The 21,282-nt window shown below is 40.5% G+C and overlaps 5 protein-coding genes across 8 annotated transcripts; 2 read left to right on the top strand and 3 right to left on the bottom strand.

Annotated features, from left to right (window-relative positions):
* Positions 1-96: 96 nt before the first annotated feature.
* LOC105685566 (protein HEXIM1) lies at positions 97-3,657 on the bottom strand. The gene has a single exon (XM_012399798.3). The coding sequence runs from the start codon at positions 3,519-3,521 to the stop codon at positions 2,211-2,213; it is 1,311 nt and encodes a 436-aa protein (XP_012255221.1). The 5' UTR covers positions 3,522-3,657; the 3' UTR covers positions 97-2,210.
* Positions 3,658-3,909: 252 nt separating this feature from the next.
* LOC105685569 lies at positions 3,910-16,558 on the top strand. Of its 4 annotated transcripts, XM_012399801.3 has the most exons (7): positions 3,910-4,048; positions 4,130-4,510; positions 4,615-4,710; positions 7,612-7,893; positions 15,472-15,660; positions 16,134-16,318; positions 16,400-16,554. In XM_012399801.3, the coding sequence occupies exons 2-7, from the start codon at positions 4,477-4,479 to the stop codon at positions 16,415-16,417; spliced, it is 804 nt and encodes a 267-aa protein (XP_012255224.2). In that variant the 5' UTR covers positions 3,910-4,048; positions 4,130-4,476; the 3' UTR covers positions 16,418-16,554. The 4 variants fall into 4 exon arrangements, with proteins under 4 accessions (XP_012255224.2, XP_048508411.1, XP_048508410.1 ...); XM_048652454.1 differs by lacking the exons at positions 3,910-4,048; positions 4,130-4,510; positions 4,615-4,710 and adding an exon at positions 5,231-5,362; XM_048652452.1 differs by lacking the exons at positions 3,910-4,048; positions 4,130-4,510; positions 4,615-4,710 and adding an exon at positions 5,952-6,261.
* LOC105685571 (40S ribosomal protein S29) lies at positions 16,541-17,772 on the bottom strand. The gene is made up of 3 exons (XM_012399805.3): positions 17,615-17,772; positions 16,948-17,047; positions 16,541-16,689 (listed from the first exon to the last, which is right to left on the bottom strand). The coding sequence occupies exons 1-3, from the start codon at positions 17,761-17,763 to the stop codon at positions 16,681-16,683; spliced, it is 258 nt and encodes an 85-aa protein (XP_012255228.2). The 5' UTR covers positions 17,764-17,772; the 3' UTR covers positions 16,541-16,680.
* An 87-nt stretch (positions 17,773-17,859) lies between these two features.
* On the top strand, positions 17,860-20,515 carry LOC105685565 (probable tubulin polyglutamylase ttll-15). Its single transcript, XM_012399797.3, has 4 exons — positions 17,860-18,377; positions 18,524-19,707; positions 19,776-19,980; positions 20,101-20,515. Exons 1-4 carry the CDS (start codon positions 18,297-18,299, stop codon positions 20,197-20,199), a joined length of 1,569 nt encoding a protein of 522 aa, XP_012255220.2. The 5' UTR covers positions 17,860-18,296; the 3' UTR covers positions 20,200-20,515.
* LOC105685570 (tRNA-specific adenosine deaminase 2) lies at positions 20,036-21,275 on the bottom strand. The gene has a single exon (XM_012399804.3). It carries the CDS (start codon positions 21,273-21,275, stop codon positions 20,754-20,756), a length of 522 nt encoding a protein of 173 aa, XP_012255227.2. The 3' UTR covers positions 20,036-20,753.
* Between the last annotated feature and the right edge of the window lie 7 nt (positions 21,276-21,282).

Here is a 21,282-nt window from a genome sequence, read left to right as displayed (position 1 = left end):
TCCTTAGAAAAATAGCACTTTGTTGGAAACGAGCCATTGGAGAACTTGAGTTATCGTGGAGAGGAAGTTGTGATAGGTGTCATCGTTGATAAATAATATTTGGAAAACAATGTGGCATTGCATATATTTTTGATGAATTTGTATTATCATTAGAAATCTATAATACTATACACATAACATTTTGTGAAGTAGTAAACGTATGCGAAGAACTTCTACAGTCCGAGTCTATGGGTTTGTGATTTCAAAATGACCATTATCAACTATAGTGAAAACCCCAGTTGCTTTTTCTGAGGAATACCACAAATTTGAGCCTCTGCAAGCCTGTGAGCATTTTTTGATTTGGTTTAATTCATATTTGTAATGTTTTTTTTTATTTTTATTTTTTTTTTATCAAACAAGTTAATATTTGGCATGTTTCATGGGTCAGAGATTCCCCTGGAATAAGATTTAACTGATATATCACAGTGGTTTCAATAAATATACTCATTTACATATATATGTTTCTTTTTACCATTTGGACTATTAATTGGTCAGTGAAACTTGATACTATCCATTTGAAATGAGAAGACAATAGGTATCACTCGATGCCTAATTCATAATCTAGGCATCAGGATTGAATCCAGAGATTTAGGATATTCTAAATCTGTATTTTTCTTGTTCAATTAAAAAAACACTTGCCCTGAATCAGTAAGAATAACTTCACTCCAAAAATAGATTGGCTTAGTTATCATTTTCCTTCTCATCAACTATGAGATTTCCTGAAAGATGCAAAAGTGGGTCATGCTAGTAATCACAGCTTCCTGATTCTAGTTTGCATGTAGCATTAAAGTAAAAAGTACTATCAATTTGAGACATCTTTTTAATTTATTTCATATTATGCAGATATTATGGTATTGCACTTGTTAGGTATTCCGTTTCTCTGCAGTATGCAGCAAGTTTGAATCATGAAATTTACACATGTTCCAGAGTATGAAATAATACTAATTATATGTGAGATAAATAATTGAAATGAATAATACTCCGTAATTATTTATTCCATTGACCATTTGATACACCAAAAGGTATTTAGCACAAACTTGCATAGACTTGAATTATTGCTATAATAAAGCTAAGTAGAGTAAGTGTGTACGTAATATCTATGATAACTAACGATAGTAATAATAGTAATAGTAGAAGTATTAATGTGTAACAAAAAACAAATACTCTAAGGGACCAAAATAGCGGTGTCACTTATCACTCTATGTTCAGACCATTAACTAATTCTAGGCCTAATCTAAGTCTATACAATTGTACATCACCCGTTAAAAATTATTAACGGGCGTATTTTCATCACAATGTTTCATTAAGCATATTTGCTTAGTACAGAAAATCTACGTAATTTTTACCGGGCATGTTTTAGTTGATGGTCTGTTGCAGGCAATTGGTTTTCATAGTCTATAAAGTCAACCTATTTCCATACTATGCGACAATATCGATGCAGCAATCTGCTGTGACAAGATAATAAAGTACGGAATTTCACAGAAACTGGTTTGAATGAGAAGGTGATTCTGATCAAAGTTTTTTGCAGTTTTCTCCTCATAGCGCACCATATTAACATAATTCTAACAGCTATAAAAAAAACCATCCTTGTATTTTGGTTTGGGTATCTTGATCATCTTCAAACAATTTTGTGCAATATCAATCAGACAAATGAAGTTTGGAAACAGATCGACAAGTTCTCGCAATTGGATTTAGAAAGAAGCCAGTAGTGATAATTCAATGAGCTTCTGGAAAAAGAAGCTCTTAGGCATCGATAGAGGTCTATCAAACGAAAACTGAAGCAGAAGAGAACGTAATTTGTTGAATAAAACGAGATGTGTATGGCTATTGGCGTAAACGTGTTAAACAAATCCATTTTCTCAGTAAGATTTTAATTCAGCAAATAATGCCTGCTCCTGTATTATAACAGAGACAAATTAATTTTATAGCGTGAATTATGACAGTGAAATAATTGGACAATAATGAAATAATAACATCTGTACACCATGCCGCTGCCTATGAATGCCAGCTTGGCTAATATCATATCTATCAACGGACTAACTGTGTAAATGTATATTTATATTATTAATATTATGCACATATATAATATCTTATATACAAAACAGTCTTGGAGGCAGGGATGAAAAATAAAAAGAGAGAGAAAGGGATGGGAGCAAAGGATGATCCCACGTCTATGTAGGCAGACCGTTTACTTCCTGATTAGTAGCTTGGCCATTCGATATGTGTCCAGAATTAGTAGCGACACTAGGGCTGCGTTCCACTAATCTTTGAGCAGGAACTTCATCTCTGTCTTCCTGATCACTACTGTCGCTATCTGCGCAGTGAATATTTGAAATATTGGTCTGACTGGATCCGTTGATCTTTTGTTGTTCCCGCATTAAAGCATGTTCTCGTCTCATTGTCAGTTGAGGGGTACTCGGTGTAAGAGAAGGTATCGGGCTATTTTCTGTGCAACTACAAGAGCTGGTGTTGCTGCTGCTGTCGCTGTCGCTTTCACTATCGACACTAGAAACTACGCTGCCCCTCCGCTGTCCTTTAAGGGTATCATTCTCCCTCCTGAGTTGTTCGTTCTGTTGAATCAAGTCATCGATTCTTTGCTGGTATATTTTCAGCTTTTTTGCTATTTCCAATTCTGTTCCTGACGAATATTTATTGTCGCTTGTTGTCTCCCTTTCTTCCATCTGATGAAAATTTTTCCCTCGTAATCTTTTTGTTAACAGATCAACTTTTCCCTCAAGCTGGATATACTCTTGGATCAACTCTGACTTAGTTAAACCTCCGAGCCGCTCCGCATGCAGGTCCTCGTAAGCACTCGAAAACTCCTTGGTCAGAAATTCTTCCTCGTCCTCTGGTGAAGAGTAGAAATAATCATCTTCCGAATCTATACTGAAGCTTGAATCGCGCGTGCGAGGAGGGGCCGAAGGTTTGTGGAAGACAGGCATTGCCTCACCGGCCGCTGCCCCAGCTAATTTTTGTTCCAGATCAGGGAGATCGCTGTGATCTTCCATGAGAAATTGAGTCGTGTTGTAAGGTGCGGGCGGGTGTCTTCCCGTCTTTGTTATTCTGCTACCAATCCCGCGAGACTTTAATCTCTGCTCATAAGATATCTGCTGTTTTGAATACGGCTTGAGCTTCCTATGCTTAGGTTTACCTCTTCGAGTTTTTCGCTTCTTTGCTGCCGTATCGATCCCATCGTCAGCCTGTCCTCCTTCGTGGTCGCCGCTCCCGCTTCCACTTTCAAATTTATTACTAGTTACAATATTTCCGTTTTCACCACAAGATGGCGAATTCTGCGCCGTCGCCTTAGGCGTCGGACTCAGGTGCGGGTCAACCTCAACCGATTTAACGCCATTTACGTCACGCAAACCACCGCTACGGTCCGCGGCACCCAGAAATGTATTTAACTTGATTTCGCTTTGATTATCATCCATATTCGTTATATTGTATAAAATCTGTCTATGCAGAACAGCACGCGCACTCATCACCCTTTCAAGAGCACCTTTACCCACTAAAACCTTTCACCTACTGGACACAAGCTGCGCGTTCTCCCCATAAACAGCGACTGAATCGCCATTTTTAATTTACCCGTGCGATAGGACGATGCGGCGTGGTCTAAGCCGCCATCGGGGTGGCAGGGGAAAGATGCTCATAAGTTTACACATTTTCCCGCAACTACAAGAGCGCCCATTGCCCCACCATAGTCGCCTTTTCGAAGATCAAGCAGCATAGTCATGTAGCAAATGTATTGGTGAGTACGTATGCTTGCCCCTCACCGTATAACGATATCGAGTACGCTACATACATACACCCGAATCCCGACCCCCGACGTCCAAAACATCGTACAGCAAATCCTCGACGCTGACCTGAAGACTGTTGCAAAACTGGAAGAACTCAAAATTTAATCACGTTTATGTTACACCACCGCTGAGGTTGATGTATGCGATGGAAGGGTGAAAGATCTTGAGGCATAATCGATGGGAGAGGGAGAGCAGGTGGATTTTTTGAGCAAGTTGGTCTTTTCGTTATCGCTTTCGCAACGATTGAATTTCTTTGTAGCCTGGCAAGTCTAAATTTCTGCCAACATTGATAGTTGCAGCTGCTACGAAAGCGAAACGCCGATACGAATGCGAATCGCGGGACACCGTTATTGGCTGCGCCGATACAAGGACAGCCATCGGATGTCGGATCCCGTAGATTCAAGGTCAGTCGGCACAGCAGCAGCGCAAATGCACGAATATGTGCGTCGTCATATGGTGCGAGTGACGAAGGTAAAAAGAACCTCGGTTGAGACATGTCCAGTAACAGAAACAGCTGCAGATATCAGTAAAGCCAGCTACGAGCACCGTTGCCGATGATTCCATGTAATAATACCATCTTCCCGACTCGACACCGTACCTCATACGCTATGTCCCATGAGTATTACCGCATAGTAACAGTATGAGCATACCTGTACAAGAGGCATATAGATACGGTAGGCAAAGGAAACGCCTCGTTCCTTTTACAAAAACAGCGTATTGACTCAAATCTCACAATTGGCGGTTCATCGAGGTGACTTATACTTCTCGCTTATCTTAGGTGTGAGCCAAGATCTGGTGCGTCGTCCACCCCCGTATAAATGGTCGTCGACGAGCATATGGCAAATAAGATGGGACTCTCATGGGATGTTCCGATGTAAGTATCGAGCATCGTTTACCGTCGTTTTGCGTATATCCGCTCGGCGTTTCCACCCGCGACTACACCGAGGTAGGCTCGGTGGATTGAAATGCAGCGACCGTTGCGAGTAAATGACGTGTTCTGGTAAGAGTAGGTGGAACGTAGAAGGCGTTCGCTATCGTCGTCGACACGTTCGGATGATAATGGAATTGGAATAAGTTTGCGTAAAGAATACTTTTTAATCGCCTTTGGATGTGCTGCATTGGTTATCCTCGCCGTAGCTCGGGCGTTCAGTGTAGATAGGTATCGGGCACGCCTACGCGATACCCGCGACACGTCTCATGTATATACGCATCATCCGCACCACCGTCCCGATGCCTTTGCGCTATTATTACATATGATCTAGCATATGTAGTACGTATTTACATATGGGAATTCTTATACACGTAGTTATCAATTTTACGTGTGTTTGCAATATAATGTCTACTGTATAGGTATAATGCGCCGCAAGTAAACAATTTGCCAAAGTGTCGCTTTGGCGGTTACGACCTACAGTCGCAATTTTCTTTTGCTCATTTCACTCTCAAAATAATACGCGTCCCGAATGATACGTATATGCATACGCGATGTCCGTGTGCTCGTGAGCCCGTTGGATCCCTGCTAGTGCAGTGTGCGTAATAATGTTTAATGTTTTTATTCGATAAGAGTTGGCCGCTGCTCAAAACTGGGACGCAGCCATGAGCTGGGGTCGAATTATAACGTTCTCGAATCATCATCTATTATCACACCCCGCTAGTTTTGGATTAAAAACTATTCGATCACCCTTCTGGATTTCTTGCAATTTGTCGCTGTCTCTTTACCTCCCCTAAACGCGTTGCTCTCCCATAATAATGCAACGTGCGGTTTACACACGCGCAAGGTTCATCGAAATACCTATCCTACCTACATGTACGGGTATACATTTCTCCGGCAACGGAATTACAAACAGCAATCATCGATCGTTCTTTATAAGCCTAGGAAAAACGTGAAAAAATTTTTCAGAGATTTTGGCAAGAGCGAAATGGATCATCCGCCTACGTCGTGGATATATTACAAGTATATGGCCTACGAGTATCCTGTTTATCCCGCGTAATGGTCGAAGGCAGTTATGCTCTATACATTATATAATAGCCATTATTCAATGGTGTACGCAACACCGTTCCGAGTTCTAGGTATATGAATCCTTTCTCTTTCGATCGAAAATATAAACCTGGTTATAATACCCGGACTCTGCAGTTGTGCCGCATCCCGTTAAATTCAGTTTGCGAGAAAGTTTTTCACCCAGAAACTGATCCGCGACCAAACCAAAGAAGCAGTTACTGATAATCAGTACAACTCGTACCTCGCTTTGCTTAACACGTAGTGCAAGTGGTTTATCAAAAACCATGTCGTTCAACCCGAGTATAGCTGTTCGCTGCTGCGAGATCGGATGGTACTCGAACATCGTCTTGTTCCGATTAATTCTAATATCGTTGGCTTCCACGTGCTACAGCGGCTATGTGCAGGCGCAAGAGATAAACACGAACACAGGTGCGTGATCACCCTTCCCTTTCACAGTATCAACTGGGTATTCGATCGTTCATCGTTATTCATCACATCGCATTTGCCAATACAGCTATCGTATCATTATTAAGGTATCTATTTAAACTCGTGCTTTTATTTCATATACTTGGGTTAATCTATATTCTAGCTTCTAGAAAAGATCAGGACATCGATACCGATATCCGTTTCAAACGAATCGAGAATTGGACTGTGGTAGGAATCATTATCCATTTAAAAATCTCGGAGTCACCAAACCGCTGATTGGACCGGTTGCCCATACGGAACTCATTTTTACCTTCGATCCCAACAGCAACGGCAAATGGTTGCCTGGATTTTCGTTGTCGAATAGCTATAGGGACACCCGTGGTTGACCTTACGATGGGCTCACTTGTCCATGTACCAACTTTGAGATGTATAGGTATATACAGGTATACCGAATTTCCTGCACACGTAACAACTCTCCTTAGCGAGTGGATACATGCTCGACGAGTTCAGCCAGTCTCTCCTCAACTTCTGCACCACTACATTACACCGTAATGGTATGTGGTATAGGTGTATAACTGCCGCAGCCCTTCGTTGTAAAGTAAATTCGTCGTCCTTCTCCGAGGTAGCCATGAGCCTGATAACGAGCGAAGCAGGGGGACTGCTGGCAACGCTCACTCTGACTGCCATGTCTCACATCCCGACCGGTGAAGCTTCTCGGTTCTCGTCGTTCTCCAGCTTCAGCTGATGCGTTTTTTCGTTCGATCATGTATAGTTATAGCGAACCAAGAGCATTCATTTCAACGGTTATCGCCATAATCTGCGACGCGTTCGCAAAACGATTTATCGTTTTTCATCTTATGAATATCTTTGTCCAGTTAGCGGCTTGAATAATTAAATTTTTATGCTGGGATCGCCGCACCTACGCGAACTTTCAAATTTTCGTTCTACGCAGAACTTGATTACAATCGAATTATAACTCATCGAATTTTCGTTCTTACGATACGTGAGTATTCCTATTTATACCTAATGAGATCGTGGGCACGAGGCCCTTCGATCGAATTGCATTCCGACTTGCGAGTAGCGAACGAGCAGAAAGGCACGTAGCCTCGACTCAAATTCGAATCGCATTTCAACGGAAGGGCCGGCTTGGTTGCCTACGTGCCCGAACGTGGTAAACAAGCTACTTCCACCTCTTTTACTCGCCAATATCTCGATATGGTAACCGAGGAGTTGGAAACTTTAGCGCGCTGCTGTTTTCATTGGAAATTTATGGTCGCATCTGTTGCGCGACCCGTGTAACCATTCATATGATTACAATGCTCTCTAATTGACCCTGACGAAATTTGTTCACAGTTATCCCGACCAGAGTGAATTCGAACGTGAAAACCGAGGTGCGGTTATCTCCGATAGCTAGTCGATCGTCCTCCTCGTCCTCGTCATCTTTGGTGAAGGGGCCTGGCGTGAAATTTCCCGAGTACATCTGTCCGAAAACCGATCTTGGAAATTTTGCCCAGATCTTCAGCATCCCCTGCAAAAGTCACGCCGAATGTCTCTTCCTAGGGACGGATCAACTTTGCTGCAAAAGGTCGTGCAGGAAGGGGATTCTTGCCCCGCCAAAGGAACCCCAACACCGACGTGAGTATCGATAAAACAACCCCAAGGAGGGTGCAAATGGTGAACCTCAGAACCTGCGGTCTCATGCGGCAGTTTAGCCGGGATATTGAATTACGATATGGAGTGGGGAAAAAATCATGTCTTACCTAGGAGTCGAATAGGTACGTCGAATGTTCACAAAAATGAAGGTAAACACCATTGACTGTATAGGTAGAACAAATTTGGCGTTATCTTTACGTGTGATATCCGCCTGAGCATCAACATCGGTCGTATTTCACTGAGAAAGCGAGATTATTGAGAAATATACCGTACGTTGAAACGGAAAAATAAATTTCACAAACGTATCTCTGTATACTAGCGAACATCTGCAGCGATCCGCAGCTAGGTATCGAGTCGCGAGATTTGTGCGGTAAGACAACCGCAAGAATAAAATACGAGAACGAAAAGAGAATGGGAATGAAAACTTTTCGAATGTATAACAAATATCTGCTGCTTCGGAAGAAAGTAACAATGAGTTGTTTGAGATAATAAGTATTTCTTTCCCTTTCTTCTCAGTTTTCTTCATCAATTTCGTTTCAGCGAGGTGACGAGGGTCACGGGCATAATCGAAAGTCGACGTGCTTGTGATTGTCATCCGAACATTTTATTGAGAATTCGGATCGACGAGGCCGACTAATACAGTAGCTAATACTACTGACCCACTGAAGAAAGGCAGCAACAGCAGCGGTGCTAAGCCTTGGGGCTCGACTAGTTGGCTTACAACTTTGTCTCTTCGTTTTACGCGCTCGAGAATTATTTATAAGCAGTCCCCTCCATTGGCAGAGACTCTACGTTGCACGTATTCATCTACGCGTGAGTTAAATAGACGTGTACGGTGTAATCAACGTGTCCGAGATGAGTTTATAAATTGAAAATACAAATTATCTTCATTATATTTATTTTGCGTATTTCTGCAACAGCTTTTGGAATAACAATAATTATAATTGATAGAGGAGAGATGTAAAGTTTTAACATCGCGACGCGGGAGAGACAGAACGAGTGAGTGAAAGAAAAATGCCAAGGCGAGGATTTTTGTTCTATTTAAATATAAACGTATACATATGTCGGCGCGTTGCGGGTGAGAAATTACAGGAGCGTAGCTGGACAGCTAGAACTGTATATAGATACCGTAGATTGGGAGAAATATTTTTCTTTATTTTTCTACCGTACACGGTTTTGTAATTCAGTTCTAAATCATTTTAAACCCAAGTAGTCTTATTCCTCCGGTACCCCGAGGAACTCGAGGCGAGGCTCCTCCGGTTGTCGAGTATCTGCTCCTCTAGCCGTCCGTGTGGCAAGTTTCCAAGCGCATACCGATACAAATATACGAGTACAACTCAAAGCAAATACATAGGCCTATAGATAGGTATACTCACACGTTCGTACCTATAACGCATACCGATGATCTATAGGCTTTTTTACTCGCGATCCGCGACCGACGAAGATGGCAAATGACTCGTTTTTGAGCTCGGCAATACTGTCTCTGGACCGATTTTATACAGATCCGTTGATTGAGAGGCGATATCTGCGCAGGCACAACCCGACCCCCGATGTAACTATTGAGACTGCTGCTCTCCGATTGATTATTGGCACACCTTTTATTTTTTTTTCGTACAATCTGCTCATAAAAGAAGCTTTTGCGGCTTATAACGCGATGCCCATATATCTTTCGTTATCTTTTAGAGCATTGTGTCACGGTCCTAATAATGAGGGTGACGGTGGCAGGAAGTGCCCGATTAGAATTTAGGCTCGGAAGTTCGCCGTAATTCGCCTTCTATCGGAGCTGTTGATATAAACTAGGGAAAAAGGAAGTGGAAGAAGAGAGACAAGAAAATCGGAAATAGGCTAACGATTTCTAATCGACTTGCTGGAAATCGTGGCACGGAAGACTGCCAGCTATTCGTTCACAGGTATTGTTATCGCGGTCATTACGATTATTTCTCTGCGGTTTATGATCCTTGATCGGTTAACTTGTATCGATCGTTCTCGCGAACCCGAATCAATTATTACGCCATAATCGATCTTGCGGATTTTCGTTTGTCCCATATGTGCACCACCGGTGCTCCTGTTCCTGCACCAGCCGCTCAAAAGTTAAAACGAATTGATTCGCTCTGCCGGTTTTTAAGTACTTCCGGTATATTGCGTTAGTCAGTCAGTCACTCGGTCGCTCACTCGCTCATTCCAGCAATCTACCCGATCAATTCGGTACAGCGCAAACCAATCTCTGCAATCACGATGTGCGAATGACACCCGAATTACTCCACAAGAAATTACAGTTCGCTGCACATCTGTCGCAAAACTATCTCACCGATGTGATTATCGAGTACCTACCTCAATTTCGTTTCTTCGTTTTTTGCTATCAATTTTTTTTCTTCACAATCGTATTATTTTCAGCGTATCGAATAAGCGAGACAGAAGAGAAAAAACTTTCACGAGGCTGTTAGGAAGGAAGGAATTTTTCAATCGATGTTTTTTTGAGGCTCATCATCGATTGGTGCTGAATTTCAAACGCAGACTTGATTCCTTCACCGTGTAAAGCACGTCGTGAATATTTAACTTGAAAGTCAAAAGCTGCCTAATCCTTGTCGAGTTGTTAGCGTCAAGTGCAGCGGTGAGAGGGTACAGTCCGTTTTAAGAAACCAGTGAAGTATCTTTGGTCAGGTATTTTAGGAACGTTGTGGAGGTAGGTAGGGAATAACTGAAAACCTAGAATAAGTAGAATCCGATTGTACCCAGTTTGTTCGGTTGTCGGAATTTTTACGATTGCAATCCGGGAATCGTTTCCTGCACTAGGATGCAGTGCGGATAATTCAGATAAACTATCATTTCCAGACTGGTTAAAATTTCACTGGAAACTGGAAACATCTTCATTTCAACGCGTGAACGACATAGCTGCGCTGTTGTGCTCCGAAACGTGCGAGATCCGAATGCGAATGAGGCATCTTCGTGCTGCTGCTGTTGGAGAGGATACAAAACGGGCGAGCCAACGGGAATAAAATGGGACAAAGGGACTTTGCCGAGCGACCCTTGACGAGAATTTAGTTAGGGGCGAACGAGTCGTTCGGGTAATTTGGTCTCACGGGTAAAGGAGTGAAATAATGTACGCGCGCACGGTATGTGACGAAGGCGTTCGAAGTTGTAACGTCCGATTTATCAGTCACAGTCTCACGACAAAGAGATTTTCATGAATTCAATCGCACCGGTGGAATTCCAGCGATGACCGCAATATTCGAGCGTGTCGGAAACAACCCTTTTTCTCAAGCGTGTATACACGTGGAAATTAATTTCGTGGCGCGACGGGTCGTACGGACGGATAAATCTGTGTACGGCTACGACGGTGGCGCGACGCTGTTGTATTTTCTCCGTTTATACCAGAGTATAAACGGTATCAATTTAAACAGGGTTATTTATACGATACACATAGTAATACAATCACACGAGGCACTTTAGAATCGTCGTTGCCGCTGCTGGTTGCGCAACTTTCATTTAGTCGATGTACATTGCAGCGGTGGGCTACTCCGGGAGTGGTATAATAATCATGATGCGATGTGATAATGATGCGTGTATTATTTTGTGAAGATACATGTATTTCTACCCACAGCGAGAGCATCTGCAGCTGGGCAGATATTATGTGTACGCGTACATGTACACGGCTATATATGTACCTATGTAGGTATGTAGGTGTACATGGATATCGTACACACATTCAGGTACTAAGGTATACACGTATACTTTAGGCATTATCAGCTACAAGCCATTATGTAACTCCCTAAAAGCCATTCGCGATAAATGTTAACGACACGGCACTATTTATGTACTGGGAATTAATGAGCTGGAATGAATGCTGCCGCATGAAATTAACTCGCGGGCAAAACACGTTAATTATCGATAAATATTCGCGATTATAATTGCATTTTTAACATAAGAACTGTAAGTCTATTTTTGCTAAATTCAATTATTTACTTAAATCAGAAAGAAAAGTGCGGAGAGAGGAGGAATGGTACGGAATTTCACGGATGGCTAACTACATTTACAATTTCACTCTATGCAGCATATTTAGCGACCAGCATAGAGTTCAATATATCTATGCTACTGGCGATGACGTGGCGGTGCGGAAAAAGCTGCTCGTAGTTCACGAGGGACAGCTTGCGACGTTTTCGCATGAGTAATTCATGGCCCAGGCCTGCAGCGGGGTTTAGGTTTGGGTGCGGGTTGATTTTGGCTTTCGGCCATCGTCCTGAGAACCAGCGTTTACCAATCTTACGACATTATGACGCGATACCATATTCGAGTTCCTTGTACGTTAGCAGCGTGTCGGCCCAGGATTTACGGCAGCGCGGAAGAATTTCGATTCTTCTTCAACGATCGAACAACGTACGCTGTCTTCTACGACGGCGAATCAGAGAATGTTGGATGAAATAATATCGTTATCGCGATAACTATACCCCTACCGTCCGATCATTCTGATCGTGATGCGTTCCCAGGGTATTCCAAATCCGAATAAATATCACGGGCATTGAATCGATAACCGAAATATATTAATTATGAGGATCTTATTCGTCTCTTCAGAATTGTTCGCGCAAAGAAATTGAGACGGATTTCAAAAGAGCTGTATAAGAAATGAGCTGTCGAGAGGTAATGCGAGGAGAACGACTTTTTCCAATTAACATTTATCTTGCACTTCATTGGTTTCGATGTGTAGGTATGTAGATGTAGCTGATACTCGAAAAATTTGATGTGAAAACGAATCGAACGATTAATTGTTAGAACGGGAAACGTAATCTATGCGGTTATTTCTTTCGATTTGTCGTAGTAATTAGCGTCGCCATATCGTGCATTACGGTATACGGGCATAGGACATGCCTCTATCGCAATGATTGTGACGAACACTAAAGCGCGTCAAGTATTATAGGTATTGATTTTATAACTATAGGTGTACAAATGTATTTCACCTATAATAGGCAGATCTAGCTGCTTTATAAACGACACTTGTGTTTTACAATATCGTACACACGAATATAATTATTATCGTTCGTACGCTTGCACACGTACGCAGAACGATTGGACGGCACACATAATGTAATTTAAAACATACAGTTGCACACGTTATCGTCGAATACAAGACAAACACTTTAAAACCGCGTTCGTACATCGACTTTATAATATCCGTGTGTAGGTATATCTGTACGTGTACGTATATCTACACGGCATACGTGCGTCCCCGTGTAATTTTGCAAAATGTATATTCAAAGAGATAAAATCTGAATGTTTCTCCGTTCTTTCGGATTCGAAAATCAAGATAAAATTAGGCGAAACTCAACTTTTCTACTTCAATGGATCGGTCTGTTGGGAAAAAGAATTTTTGCAGGTGCAATTAGAATCCGGAAGGCGAATTTTTCAAACTTTCGTTATAGAAATTAGCCAGTTTTCTTTCGGTTTCTGTTTCTTTTCCTTCATACGCATAGAGTTACGTTTATGTAACACGTCGCAAGCTTAAAACGCATTTTCACCGCAGCATCGGAAAAATATTATGGTATAAATATCTATATGCATATGTAGGTATATATTTTCTATTTTTACAAAGGTTGGCAAAACATTGTAGCGCTAAACTCGTTTTTCTCAACAATAATATATAATATCGCATAGGTGTGCGCAAGGCGTGAAACACACATGTTTGTTTCATTGCCTTTCAAATTCGTTTCAAGGCAATAAGCTAAACTGGTTCTTGATACACGAAATATTTTATGGCACATGATACTTTCTAACAATTAGCTGCGGGTTTCGATACTTACACCGACATTGTTCGCCTAGACTAAACAGCCCTTGTGCTTATTAAAAAAGAACAGCGGAAAGCACGAATAGTCAGAATGCGACCGTATCATTTTTCTCATGTTCTAGTTTTTTTCTAATGACGCTATTCTTTTTCTGTGAAACGTCTTTTTTCCTTCTTTTCTCACTATGATTTCGTGAATCCTACACTTTATTCTCGAATCACAGTTGTTTCATTCAGCTAATTCAGAAATGATATTCAAGCTGCGGATGAGTATCGAGAAAAAGATGCAACGGTGTTACAATAATTTCATAAGGTTTCGCAGCTTTGAAATTGACGCTTATCGCAATGTTAATATTCCTCGGGTTACAACTGCTCTCACTATACCGCCAGCAGGTTTAGCGGTTTGGTAGTTTCTTCGATTGCATAATCTACCCGGCATAACATCCAGGGTTACAACAATCCTATAGCATCGGGTGAGGGGCGCGATCGTTCAACCCGCTCTAGGAATATCACAAGAAATAAAGAGCGTCCGAAAATGAATCGCTGAGATTTCTAGAAATCAAATGAATAAGCTGGATACCCTGCATATTTCTGTGAGATCTTGGAGGCGTTACATCGAAAAATCACGGTCCTCAGCCCCGTGCAGTGGTAGGCTCAAAACTGCCCCGATAACACGTTTCATCCACGTAACCCACGGACAGTATAATTATTGCACGATACTGCAATCACGAACAACTCTGTTTCTCTCCATTTTTTTCGTTTTTCATTCTCTGTCTCAATTTCCGATTACGCTCGATAGGAATATTACTGCGGCAACAGTAGTCGCTGCAGCAACAGCAGGGTCGTAATCAGCTGCGGCTATGCAGCGTATAAATAAATTATTCAAAAAAACTCGTTCTCTCGTGTAACCGTATTTACATATTATGTACCTATAAATAATGGAATGAAATCTACAAGAACATGAGTGTAATGTTTGTAGACGATGAGGTATCTTCGAAAAGCAATTGAAAAGTAGTCGATGAAATTATACAGCAAATGATGTATCGTTATATGGGAAACGCGGTAATCAATCATATCCAAAATCTCGCCGTAGGTATAGGTATAGATTTAATACCAAAAGCGGATTTCGTATGGGTTCATGCAAATACCTATGCACATGTGTATTTTTTACCATTACTATCTCATTGCATCGATTAGGAATCGCTATACTGCTGCTGCTATGCGGTTTCAATTACTTGACAGTAATTCCGTGAATTTTAGTCCTCGCCTTTGGTACTTCGTAACCGTAAAACGCGTGCCGAAAGCACGCGATTTCAAGCTGCTTTATGAGTCGTGCGAATAACTTATTTCAGTACTAGTTGCTACGCACGTGAATCCTGCATACTGAAAAAAAAGGACCAACACTCGAACGAGTAGTGGATTCATACGTGCACATGCGTTATGACCACCCCTCTGTAGCTTGCTCTAGTTGAGCCGATGCTTCAGGTACCACACGCAAACTTCGCAGATCGCAAAATTTCCCTCACTCTCATTATTAGTCCCAATGTCAGATAAATCAATCATTTCGACTTTTTTCTTCGATTCCATGAACAATGATTGAAATATCCAGAAACTTCCAACCCATTTTAAAACGGTCTCATTTATTATTCATTCCAAAACTTAGCGGTCGACATTTATTGTTGACTCTTCTTCTCTGATTAAAAATATAGTCTTCCAGTCTTCACCTGTACTGGTAAATGTTTGAGCTAAAGCTAACGACTTGTATTTTCCATGTTTACTGCATGCAGCCGTTTTGGGAGTGAGTCGTATGTGCCCCAAGGAACCGGTGCCCGAATTTCTACCCGTTAAAAAATGCCAAACTGATTTCGACTGCGAAGAAGAAAGACGAGTCTGCTGCCCGGACAAGGACCTTAAACTTTACTGTCGAACTGCAGCCCCCGTTTGGACGCAGCTTCCCTTTCCACGTACCCATGCTCGTAAGCGAAAACATAGTACCTGAATTATTTTTAAGCAAAAAGCTTTACTTCGTAAAATCTTTGACTCGATCCATTATTTATTTTTCTTTTCTGCACGTATGCCAGATAAATCGACTCCCAGTAAATATGACGCGTGGAAAGTAAAAGGCACACCTAACATAGATACCCAACTGATTGTAACCAGCGTCTGTATTTGGCCCGATCTTGACCTAATTTGGAATAAGAAAAACTAGACACATGTAGCACTACTATAAATTCAATTAACTCTGAGATTTGTGGTCAAGTCAGTGACGTTTTGACATATGACTTAAATTACTTATTCGAACGAAAACTGATATTCCATCTTTTTTGCTACTACTTATTTGTTCTCAATCTATCGCATTAAATTCCTTGATTCTTCTCATCATAAAAAATTTTTGCTTTAAAACCATTCAAAGAAACTGACTAAATTTTCCGATCCTTCATAATTGCAGCTCTGATGTCCCTAATCGGATACTTGCAGTGCCAAATGGCTCCACCACCGGTTCTAGACTTGTTTCCACAACCCTGTAATCGAACCATTGATTGTTTTCCAAATCTATGTTGTCAAGAAGGCTCTAGCAAATTTTGTAGACCACCCAAGAAATCTATGCTAGCTTTAGTTGCTCAGGCGACGCAGGCGAGTTTTATTTTGGAAGAATTACCTTTATAACTCACTAAAATTAACCAACTATTTACAATATGAACTTAATTTTTACAGAGATTTGCAAAGGGTTGAAGGAACAGAGAATAAGTGACCGAGATATGCGCCAGTTGAATGCAATACGTAAATATTTATGTATTATTTATCCTGAAAAGGTGCTCAATTTGTATATAGCAAAGGAAGAGAGAAAAATAACTATTTTTTGTTTTTGAGCCAGTTTTACTGATTTCCCATCACGAACAGAGCATGTACTTTAATTGAAAACAATGGCTTCATTCTTATTTTTAAACTGCATGCCTGTTAATTATACGAATCAGCGCAGCTATGGTGTTCTAAGTTTAGTCCAGCTGAAATCATAATGGAAAACAGGATTAATGGCCAAATAATCAAATTTCATTACATTTCAAGAACAATTGTTAAATAAAATTTCGAATTTAATGGTGAAATTTTTTAAATGAGAACCGTACTGGGGATTGTTATCAGTGTGTACATGTAGATTTGAATTACAGCACGTTGATGTACAAATTAACTCAACTCATAATCCTAAAAAAGTTGGAATCGATAGGGGTTGTAACAAACTTATATAAAATTCGGATTGTCTTTACCTTCTTGAAGCCAATGTCTGCAGCGTATTCTCTGAAACATTGTCGGCAAATATTTAGGCCATATTTACGAATAAGCCCATGCTTGTTGGCGCACGCCCGACTGAAAAACAAAATCATTTGTGTGGTCAACTTGCTTCAATATTCCCACAAGCAAAGAAGTGTAATGTGATCATCACATAGCAGAATACTGTTGATTTCATAGATCGTGCCTGAATTTTTTGTGTAAAATAACAAAAAGTCGAGGGGGGAAAATTTGAAATTGATGTACAGCATGGGACTTTTCTATCTTATTATTCTACAGCAGAACTATCTGGTATGATTTAAAATTAGATTTTTCCACTATATGGGGAACATTGCAATTGGCAAGTGACGTCATAAACATAACCTACAAGAACGTTGCAAAAGATAAACGGATTTGGGTGATATTGAATCAGAAATTTATATCTACTATAAAAAATCAACTAAAGTTTGAATTATTTTTGGTGGAATTTACCGCTTGATGGAGAGAACTAATTTAATTCACCTTGTCTTCTCACCAGTACATGTGGGATAGAACTCTAGGCCATGCCGCAACAATAACATTCATCAAAGCGGTTTGTCTTTAGAGACATGAGAGAGCAACTTCGGATTTTTGAGAAAGATAAATAACTGAGCATTAATTACTCACCAGGATCTCGATCCCTGGCCATATTTACGGGGGTGAGAGTACCAAATATTCTGGAAACCCATGTTGCGTTTGATGGCTACTTTAGCGGAAAAGAAGCGGCGACGACAGTCAGGCAGGGAGGAAGTTGTTCGGGAGCGACCTCTGGGCATCCTTCAAACTTGCTTCAAACTAGCTAATTTTGTACCGGGAATTTTTTAAATCTTCGAAAGATGCGGCACCTGAGATCCTAATTTTACCTGCATATGAACTTCTTCGCACTAAAAAGCAAAAAATAGTTCGTTTTTGACCCCAAACCGAGAGAAAACAAAGGTAGGTATACCCCTTCATAATTTTGTGGTTTTGGAGCAAAAAATTATAGATTCTTCAAATCATTCGAACGACTATTTTCTGATGTCCCTAAAAACACAAATCCGTCGACTATAAATAAAGCCAAACTAACATAACGAAGGGAGAAACTTAGAGAAGAATTAAACTTAAGAACCGAGAGTCGCGTACTTTCTTCCACATTTTTTTATTTGAACGGATTGGATATAAATTCAGTTCCAACGTCAGTTCCTTCGACATGCATGCCACGTGCGTGGCTATACGAAAAGTGGCGGGGATGAGAAACGGTACTTTTCAACGATGGCTTGTGTGATCTTAACTTGACTTCCTAAAGTCGATATGAAGTATAACTGCTCCGATGACTCTTAAGAAACGAACAACATCCTCTCTTTCCAGAGAGGAAACTCATAACTATTCCAGAAAACTAAATGAAAATAAGGTAAGGAATTTCATCCTTTACATTTAATGCGAGTATTTTCAAAATGATAAGCAAATAACAGTAGTGTGCGTTTTTCCTCAAGTGATGACCATTCTGTTTACATTTAACTCTTGCAATTTATCTCATCTTATTTATATATTTTTTAGGACAGAAATACCGGCAGTGCCACAGTCTTGCACACAAAGGTAAAAGTGATTTTCAAAACACTTATATTCGTGGTCTTAGCTCCTGTGATCCTATACGGCATTTACGCATCGATTTCCCACTGGAAGGAATACTTTACAAAAGTCGAGATAAAGGAAGTTCTGATCACCGAAAAGCGTCCGATATTTTGGGCTTACGGAAGGAACCTAGACTCTGGTTATCTGAAACACGTTTATGCTGTCTTGGAGCGCATTGGATTTCAACGCGGAACGAACGTTTCAGACTGGGATTTGCTATGGGCACACGATTACCCATTCCGATCCCTATACCCGAGTCTAAACAGTCTTCAGCCTCATCAAAAAGTAAACCACTTTCCAGGGTGTGGCTACATTACGAATAAAGTTGATCTTTCAACTTCTGGCGTGACTAATCATCTGCCATCGGCGTTCAAAATTCCGGAAGACAAAAAAGCTCTGCTTAAATACGTCAAGGAAAATCCCGAAAAAACATTTGTACAAAAATCAAATGCTCACCGCGGAATTCAGATTTTAAATATCACAGATCTCGACTTGACTTCAGAAGGATCCTTCGTTCAAGAGTTCATAGAAAGGCCCTTTTTAGTGGACGGTTATAAATTCGACGTAGGTGTTTATACCGTTATAACGTCCGTTGATCCGACCAGGGTATACGTATATAAAGGGGATATTCTCTTCAGGTTTTGTCCCGTTAAATATTATCCCTTCGATCCTGAAAACATCGACAAGTACGTCGTCGGGGATGACTATCTTCCGATCTGGGAGGTTCCATCGCTCACGAACTATTATGTTAACTTGGGATTTTCCATGAAAGATTCTTTTGACAGTTACGTGAGATCGCAGGGCAAAGATCCACAAAAGGTCTGGGACAACGTGAACGAAGCGATAAGGGAGATCACGCTGAACAAAGAATCCCTTATTAAAGATGTTCTGAAAAGGTTTAAAAACCGGCAGAACTTTTTCGAAATGGTGCGATTTGATTTTGCTCTGGACGAAGATCTTAACGTCTTCGTCATGGAAGCTAATATGTCTCCAAATTTATCATCGGCTCATTATCCACCTAACCAACTGCTTTACGAGCAAGTTCTTTTCAATTTATTTGCACTCGTTGGGATCGGACAGAGAGTCAAAAAGGACTCACTGAGGCCGAAGTAAGTATGTGCATTTATCTATGTGAATTCTATCTCAAAAGATAATGTGGGCAATGGTATGTCTGCAGAAGCCAAAAGGAGGAAGACATGGAAATAGCCGATAAAAATTTGGTGGTACTACCGGAAGTTTGCAGTAAATGTGACGATTGTTTCCGCGTTGAATGCCAGTTATGTAAACCGTGTTTCACGGATGAAACTAGAGATATTTTGAAGGCGAGTTACCGAGAACATCAAAACGCTATGGACTTCCAAAGGGTCTTCCCGCCCCCAATTGTGAGTGATAGTGAGAATAGAAATGAACGTGACTGATTTTCTTTCTCTTATCTTATACATTCAAATATTTACAATTGTTTATTTCTTTACGTTGAGCATATTTTTTTACATAATTTTCAGACAAAAACAATGGTACTCAAAGATTACAGTTTGAAGAATCAACTACTGGTGAGATGGTATCAAGGAAAATGTGAACTTGACCCTACGTGGTGTGATTGATAAAAGGTCGTCGACAATTGTGTACAATATGCACGCAGAATGATGATACTAGTTGATTTTATTCATGACAGTCGAGTACCGGAAGATCATCATGTTTCAGATATACATACACTTAACTGAAGAGCAACGCAGTAACTCTGTACTTATTTATTAGTAGACATCATGTGTAGATAGACTGAAGCCCCAGGTCGTTTCGTACTGAACAATCCCGGAAATGGCATTGAGAATCAAAAATATTTTATATATTAACTGAATTTTACTATTTTTTGAAAAAGTTAATGTCTCTTTTGTAATAAAAAAACTATTTTTTTCCAAATGCTTAGTTTCAATGCTACCTTGATTGCTACTAATGTGAATTTGAGAATAATTGAAATTTTAAACTTCTACCTTCTAGCAATAATCGAAATAAATATAGATGAACAGTACTGAAGAATCAAAGAAAAAAGATGATCTTGTTTAGTCAAAATTTGAAACAAGAACAAAAATAGGGATAGTTTATTGAAGATAAAAGCTAGTTACCAGTCGAGTAACAAGTAATATAAATGAAATTCAATTCAACTGTTTTGTGACTTGATTTCCGTTTTTCGTCCTTTCTTTGATTTAGAAATAGGCGCGTTTGGATTCGTACCTTTGTAAAAATCTTTGAGCAGTTGCAGTGCTTCATCTCCTTTGACGTTACTAGTAATTGATATTTGGAAATCATAAAGTTTCGGCACTTCAAAGACACTCTTGCAGCCGCCAAACCTATCATTTTGGCACCCGTAAACTATGCTCCGTACTTTGAGTTGGTGCAGCGCTGCAGCACACATTATGCATGGCTCTACGGTAACAATAACATTGATATTCTGAAAAACCGAACTGGAGTCCAACCCTTTTTCTGCAGAGTATTTGAGCACGTCCTCTATGCAATTAAGCTCTGCGTGACGAGTGGCATTTCTTGTTTCATTAACAGTATTACGACCCGTCGCTATAATTTCATTTTTGTAAACAAATAAACACCCCACTGGAACTTCCCCTGATTTCAAAGCCTCGTTCGCTTTCTCTAGCGCGATGTTCATCCATTCGTCAAAGTTCATATTGAAT

Source organism: Athalia rosae, chromosome 3 (assembly GCF_917208135.1).
Source record: "Athalia rosae chromosome 3, iyAthRosa1.1, whole genome shotgun sequence".
In the NCBI taxonomy this organism is placed as follows: Eukaryota; Metazoa; Arthropoda; class Insecta; order Hymenoptera; family Athaliidae; genus Athalia; species Athalia rosae.
The sequence above is the reverse complement of the archived record's forward strand: the minus strand, read 5'-3'. Positions and strand labels throughout refer to the sequence as shown.